At 42.2% G+C, this 7,873-nt stretch overlaps 1 protein-coding gene across 1 annotated transcript; it reads left to right on the forward strand.

Moving 5' to 3' along the window:
- The first annotated feature begins 3,152 nt into the window (after positions 1 to 3,152).
- On the forward strand, positions 3,153 to 6,212 carry LOC122129289 (uncharacterized protein K02A2.6-like). Its single transcript, XM_042704304.1, has one exon. The coding sequence runs from the start codon at positions 3,153 to 3,155 to the stop codon at positions 6,210 to 6,212; it is 3,060 nt and encodes a 1,019-aa protein (XP_042560238.1).
- The last annotated feature ends 1,661 nt before the right edge of the window (positions 6,213 to 7,873 follow it).

The raw sequence follows: 7,873 nt of genomic DNA on the forward strand, positions 1-7,873 counted from the left end.
TTTTAATAAGATACCTTCACCCTTAAAAATATCTTGCGCAAGACAGCTGTCTTGACGAGACACCAAGGTAGTAAGACAGCTATCTTACTTTTAAGAGTATTTGAACACAGCCCAAGTGCAGAGCTGCCAACTCTCACGGTTTCGCCGTAAGACACACGCTTTTGCATGTTTTCACACGCACTCACGCCACACATCCAATTTCTCACGGCAAAAAAAAAATCTGATTTAGGGCCGAGACGCGTTTGTTACTTTTCAAACTCCCCGAGGGTAGCTCCTTAGAGTTGATGTGTGGCGTGAGTGCGTGTGTCTTACGGCAAAACCGTGAGAGTTGGCAGCTGTGGAGCTCTAAGGAGCCCTATTCGCTGCATAGACATCTTAAGATGATCTAAAGAGGTCTATGCGGCGAATAGGGTTAAAGATGCGCTCCTTAGCGCCAGCTACCCTCGGGGAGTGCGTGTGAAAACATGCAAAAGCGTGTGTCTTACGGCGAAACCGTGAGAGTTGGCAGCTCTGCAAGTGTATTGCTAGGCTGTTGTCCATAATACAAACAGAGGCACTCAAAGATTCTGTTCATGAGAGTGACAAGATGACAACATATAAAAAGGTGCTTGCTGACTGGCAAGAATTTATCCAAACCTAGTCTGTCTCTCCCTCTCTCTTTGTCAACCTCTCTTGATATCATCCCCCCCCCCTACTCTTTCGCTATATGTCTGGAGGTAAGGACAGCACACAGTAACACAATGTCCAATGTATTTCCAGCTATATTTGTCAAGATTTGTTTGATGATTTCTGACTAGTTGATGTGCTGCTGAATTGTCATCGTTTATGTCTGACAGTTTACTTAAATCATTATGTGTAATATGTAATTAAGTAGATTTAAGCATTCTGATGCTTAATATTGTTCACTACTGTCGGATGGCTGTTATTGGTTTTCTTCATTAACAGGCTAATAAAACAGTGATAAATAATATGTTGTGACCAGTTTCCTGATTTTAAGAGCTTGTGGTCTGATTTTATGTAACTTAATGCTTAAGCAGTACTCCAGGTTTGAGTAATAACAGACTTCTTTGGAAGTTACTAGATGACTTGAAATCAGTGTTATCAGTCTAAATTTCACTCTTATTTTAAGAATTTGTGGTTTTATGTAGAAGCCTGATTTGTCTCTTATTTCAAGTACTAATGCCTCAGAAGTTCACTAGATTTGAGTGACATCAGGCTTATTTTGAAATAACTACATGGTTTGAAATGAGTGGAATTAGTCTTATTTCAGGACATTCTGTGCTTTTGGAGTAATTGTCTTATTTTAAGAAATCTTAACAAGGCAAATTTGCTTAACGCACTGGCAGCCAAATTTGCTTGTTTTAAGCAAAAGTATGCTTAAATATGTAATAATTTGTCTTAAATCTAGAGGGGCATTTTTTGCAGTGTTCCAATTACCTGCTGTAGAGACAGAGACAGAACAGGCATGCAAAATCACAGGGCGGGGCCTAGACCCGCCAGGGTCGTAACACAAGTCACATAAATGTGAATACAATCGTCAAAGTTAAATACATGAGGCCTTCAGGCTCTACAGATCTTCTCTTTTCCTTGTTCAGTTGAAATAGCAAGTAACATATTTTGCTCATCCTTAAATTCTTTCTTCATTGTGTGTGTTTAAATATTCAGTTAAAAAAAGTTACACAAGAGTGGCAACTGGTGAAATAGTTTTTGATTGACAGGTTTCTTTGATGGGTGGTGATGTGGTTGGTGATGTTATGTGTGAGATGGATGACTGTGGCTCTTATATGAGTGTGTGTGTGTGTGTGTGTGCGTGTGTGCATGCGTGCATGTGTGCATGCGTGCGTGTGTGTGTAATGCACTTCCAGGTGTAACTGTAGTGTTTAATAAGGATCTATTTATCTATGTGTAAGCACTCCCCATGCATTGTTCTCCTATTGGTTATTCGCCATGCGCATGTATACTTTTAATGCAGAACCTCAAGTAAACCAAGTGATGTTTCACGTGTGAACTTAATCTCCGAGTGAGCCTGATTATTTTATTAATAAGTTGTCGCATAGACACGACAAATTGGCGACGAGAAATCTACGAACCTAACAAGCAAATGGAGTTTTAAAGTTCATGGAATGAGAAGTCGAATGGAGGGAATGAGAGTGAAAACGAACAACAGCACTAGAGGAGTAGCAAGGCTAATCAAGGATGCGTGAGTAAACGTGAATAGCTCACATTAAACGACACTTAAACGGTAAATATCAGACTGAAGATGGCTTACGTTGGAAAGGTAGACGAGTTTGATAGTGCTAATGAAGACTGGGAAGCGTACATGGAAAGAGTGGAATTGTATTGTGATGCCAATGATGTGGAGGAAGATAAGAAAGTTTCCGTTCTGCTCAGTCTAATTGGAGCTAAGACGTACAATCTCCTACGCAACCTAGTTAGCCCAGCCAAACCGTCCAGCAAGACATTCGATGATATTCAGAAGATTTTGCAAAACCATCTAAAGCCTAAACCTCTAGTGATAGCTGAAAGATTCAGATTCCATAAAAGGAATCAAGCAAAGGATGAAAGCATTTCTGACTACATGGCCGAACTGCGCAAACTTTCACAAGATTGCGATTTCAAAGATTGGCTTTCTGATGCATTAAGGGACAGACTAGTATGTGGCATGCATTGCTCAAGCACAGTAAAGAGGCTCAGAAAAGGACTTGGACTTAGAAAAAGCACTGGCTATTGCAATTGCAATGGAAACAGCAGCTAAGGATGCATCAGAATTACGAAAGGAAAGCGTTGAAAATGAAATGCATAAAATGTCCATAAATAACACAAAAGGGCAGAATTGTTACAGATGTGGAAAATCCTCTCATGACGCAAATGACTGTTGGTTCAAAGACAAGACCTGCAGAAAATGCCACAAACAAGGTCACATAGAAAGAGTGTGTAAATCAGACAAAAAGCACAGCCAAAGAGAAACAACTGACAAAAACAAAAGTTTCAGGCAAAAAGCAAAGCACATGCACAACGTGACAGAATATGGAAAATCTGATAATACAGATAGTGATGAAGAAGACCTGTCATGCTTAGAACTGCACAACATCACAGAAGCAGATAGGAAAATTATATGGATAACAACAGAAGTGTCCGGAGTAAAGTTGAAAATGGAGCTGGACACAGGTTCAGCTTTGTCCATAATCTCTGAAGCTGACTACAAAAGACTGTTTTCCAAGCTACAGCTAGAAAAGACCCCAGTGATGTTAAAAACATACACTGGTGAGAGAGTGTCTCCTAAAGGAAAACTCAAAGTGGATGTGACTTATGGTGACAAAACACACAAGTTGGAGCTCTATGTGTTGAAAAATGGAGGACCAGCTCTTTTTGGGCGAGAGTGGTTAAGAAAAATCCAGATTGATTGGCATGCAATTAAAGCCCTCAACATATCTCCAAGCTTCAAGAGCCACAACTGTAGCTCTAAACAAAGACTGTCTCAGCTCTTAGAAGAGCATGCAAAAGTGTTTGAGAAAGGCATTGGCAAGCTGAAACACATTACAGCAAAGATTGAATTGGATGACAATGCGACACCGAGATTTCACAAGGCACGTCCAGTGCCATATGCACTGCATCCGAAAATTGATGCAGAACTTTTGAACCTGGAGGAATCTAACATTCTCTCCAAGGTTGACTGGAGCGACTGGGCTACACCCATTGTTCCAGTGATTAAAAAAGGGAAAAGTGGAGGTGTTCGCATATGTGGTGATTTCAAGGTGACCATTAATCCGGTGCTGCGTACTGTACAGTATCCTCTACCACGAATCGAAGACATCTTCTCATCACTAGCTGGAGGGGAGAAGTTTTCGAAAATTGACCTGTCTCAGGCCTACCTTCAGATGGAAGTGGAGGAATCGAGTAGGAAGTTGCTAACCATCAACACGCACAAGGGACTGTACCAGTATAATAGGCTTGTATTTGGCGTCGCATCAGCTCCAGCCATCTGGCAAAGAGCGATGGAGCAAGTACTTCAAGATATACCAAGAACACAGTGTTATCTCGATGACATCTTGATCACAGGAAAGAATGATGAAGAACATCTCCAAAACCTCAGCATAGTGCTCAAAAGACTAAGTGACTATGGCCTAAGGGCGAAGAGAGAAAAATGCGAGTTTTTCAATAGTGAGATATCATATTGTGGTCACGTCATTGACAGATTTGGCTTACATAAATCACAAGACAAAGTGGAAGCGGTGCTAAAAGCCCCCAGACCAGAAAATGTGTCACAGCTAAGATCATATTTGGGCCTGGTCAACTATTACCACAAGTTTCTACCAAACCTTGCTTCAGTAGTGCATCCACTGAACACACTGCTACAGCTGGGAGCCAAATGGGAGTGGTCAGAAAAATGTGAAAAAGCTTTCAAGGAAACAAAAAGACTAATAACTTCTGATAAGCTACTTACCCATTATGATCCATCACGGCCCATACGCCTGGCCTGCGATGCATCCCCTTATGGCATTGGTGCCGTACTGTCACACACCATGGTTGATGGGTCTGAGCGTCCAATTGCATACGCGTCAAGGTCTCTGACAAGTGCTGAGCGCAATTATGCACAGATCGACAGGGAGGCCCTTAGCCTAGTGTGGGGCATAAAGAAGTTTCACCACTACCTTTTCGGCCAAAGGTTCACGCTAGTGACAGACCACCAGCCTCTGGTATCCATCTTCAACCCTAGGAAAGGAGTCCCAGTGATGTCAGCCACCCGACTGCAACGATGGGCGCTGTTCCTGGGAGCTCACTCATATGATATCGAGTTCAAGGGTACGAAGCAACACTGTAATGCTGATGGCTTGTCACGCCTCCCACTGTTGACAACTGAGGAGGAAAAGCCTACAGCTGGAGATCCAGCAGAAGTGTTCCATACAACGTTGGTGGAACAGCTACCAGTGACAAACTCTGAGATTCAGAGAGAAACACATAAAGATCCTACACTATCAAAAGTGTATGACATCACAGTACAAGGTTGGCCAGCACATGGAAATGCCATGTTTCCTGACTTTTCAATGAGACGTGACCAGCTCTCTGTTTGCCAGCGAACTCTGATGTGTGGATCACGTGTAATAGTACCTTCCAAGCTTCGCGGTAGAGTGTTGGAAAATCTACACGAAGGTCACCTTGGCACTGTTAAAATGAAAAGCCTTGCTCGCAGTTACGTATGGTGGCCAGGAATTGATAGACAGATTGAGGATATCACCAAGACCTGTGCAGGATGCCACAATGTTCAGAATGCGCCCCCACCGGCACCCTTACACCCGTGGGAGTGGCCGTCGGCACCCTGGCAGAGAGTGCATATTGATTTTGCTGGGCCATTCATGAACTCCATGTTCTTAATAGCTGTGGACGCCCACTCAAAATGGCCAGAGGTAATACAAATGAAATCCACAACCTCAGAAAGGACTATTTCTGTACTAAGGAACATCTTTTCCAGGAATGGCATACCTGAGCACATTGTGAGCGATAATGGTCCACAGTTTACTTCAGACGAGTTTACACTTTTCATGAAGATGAATGGCATCAAGCATTTCAAGTCAGCTCCACACCACCCTGCAACAAATGGGTTGGCAGAACGGTTTGTTCAAACCTTTAAGAAGTCAATCAAAGCCATGGCAAAGGAAACCGTCACCCTTCAGCATAAAGTGGACAATTTTCTTTTTGTGTATCGGAACTCTGTCCATTCAACAACAAATCAAACTCCGGCAATGCTGTTTATGAACAGGCCTTTGAGATCTCGCATTGACCTCCTTAAACCTAACTTGCGGAGGGAAGTGCAGAACAAACAATTCAACACATTGTCAAGTGAGGCAGCAAGGAGCTTTGATGTTGGACAGCAAGTTCTGGCACGTGACTATCGAGAAAACAAGTGGACACCGGGACGGATTGTGACAAGAAATGGACCACTGATGTACGAGGTGGATGTTGGAGAGCAGACATGGAGACGTCATGTCGATCAGTTGCTGAACGTGCAGCCAAACAGTACCTCTGAGCTGCCTGCATCCAACCAACAAGACCCAACACCAGACTCGCCATCAAACACACAGCTCATTCCTGTTCATGACACGCCAAAGACTATGACGCCGGCAAAGGAAAGTGTGTCCCCAGAGAAGACACCACAGGGTCCAAGGCGTTACCCGGAAAGAACCAGGGCACCACCTAAAAGACTGGAGTTGTAATGAGTTGTCTTTATTTACAGGTGGCTGTAACAAAGTTATGGACTGTTCTTAAAAACAAAAAAAAAAACAAAAAAAATGTACTAATGCAACCACTGTTCAATTTCAAACAGGATCTGTAAAGCAGAATGTTTTGTTGTATTTTTGCACATTTAATTGTGTAGTGTTAATCTAAAAAGGGAGGAGTGTAGTGTTTAATAAGGATCTATTTATCTATGTGTAAGCACTCCCCATGCATTGTTCTCCTATTGGTTATTCGCCATGCGCATGTATACTTTTAATGCAGAACCTCAAGTAAACCAAGTGATGTTTCACGTGTGAACTTAATCTCCGAGTGAGCCTGATTATTTTATTAATAAGTTGTCGCATAGACACGACAGTAACAGCCTCTCCTCTCTGCATCATGGTCGCATTACCACCTCACACGTGCATTATTTACTGCCTCCTGAATAATCTGTTGTCCACTATTCCTTACCTAAACAACTTTCTTAGAATAAACCACTCTCTAGTAGTAACTACAACCCACTTTGTCATCAAAAATGATTGATGGCCTATAATAACCTATGATCCTACTGCTCAGTTTTTGATTGACAGGTTGCTTTGATAGGCTATCATTCTAGTGGTGATGGTATGTGTGAGATGGATGACTGTGGCTTTTATATGAGTGTGTGCATGAGTGTGTGTGTGTGTGTGTGTGTGTGTGTGTGTGTGTGTGTGTGTGTGTGCATATGTGAACAGCTGATTAAAAAATCCACATAGCTGCACCCCAGATATGAATCAGCTTGATGTTATGTGAATAAAATAGAATACAATTTAATTGAAACGTGTGGCAGTCTCTCCCTGATGACTTTCTCAGCTGTGTGAGGTGATGTCTGTGTGTAGTCAGGCATGTCCTAGCATATGTCGATCACCTCATCAGTTTTTGATTGACAAGCCAGGATAGTATGTGTTTGTGTGTGTATGTGCGTGTTTGTGTATCAAAAGAGTGAGTTGGTGAACAGTGAGTATCAAAACTGCATGTGACGCTAAGCACACAATTGACAAATATCGCTATCTATGTTATGTGTCAATGCTGCTATCCATCTGAAATGAGTTGAATAACAAGATTATAGATCTATTTTGACCTCTCTCTGACCGTCACCACTGTCTTACTTCGAATGATGCCATCCTGGCACCTGCCTCGAGACTTTTATTTCAACAATGTCATGTGACTGACCGGAGGCTGGACCCGCACCATATAGTGTATCCGGGTCACATGACTCTTCCTCTTTGCCTTTCTCGTCTCGATCTCGAGATCGGTAGGTTTGAATCTGGGAAATCTGAATCCGTCACGTTAATGTGCAGGTGCCTTGCGTCCCTGAGGATTGGTAAGTGATTTTTTAAGTAAGTTATATTTGTTTGACTAGCTCTTGTAATGAATGCTTTTGATTAACTTATAGGGCGTAAAACGCATGTCATATTATGCTCGGAGTTCTGGATTTAGGCTAATACCGTCAACTCTGCAAGGCAATTTTTTATCATATAAATTACTTCATGTCGCTAAGACTATTATACAGTTAAAAACATATCATGCTCAGAGTTAATTTTATTACATACGTCAGTATTTGGAGTTTGTTGCTCCCGTGAAGTAATTACACTCCCATAAAGAAAGTCAGACATGTTCA

The sequence above is a fragment of the Clupea harengus genome, unplaced genomic scaffold (genome assembly GCF_900700415.2).
Source record: "Clupea harengus unplaced genomic scaffold, Ch_v2.0.2, whole genome shotgun sequence".
In the NCBI taxonomy this organism is placed as follows: domain Eukaryota; kingdom Metazoa; phylum Chordata; class Actinopteri; order Clupeiformes; family Clupeidae; genus Clupea; species Clupea harengus.

Bases quoted from the DNA above. Each gene is read 5' to 3' on its own strand.
- LOC122129289 (XM_042704304.1), top strand. From the start codon at position 3,153: ATGGAGCTGGACACAGGTTCAGCTTTGTCCATAATCTCTGAAGCTGAC.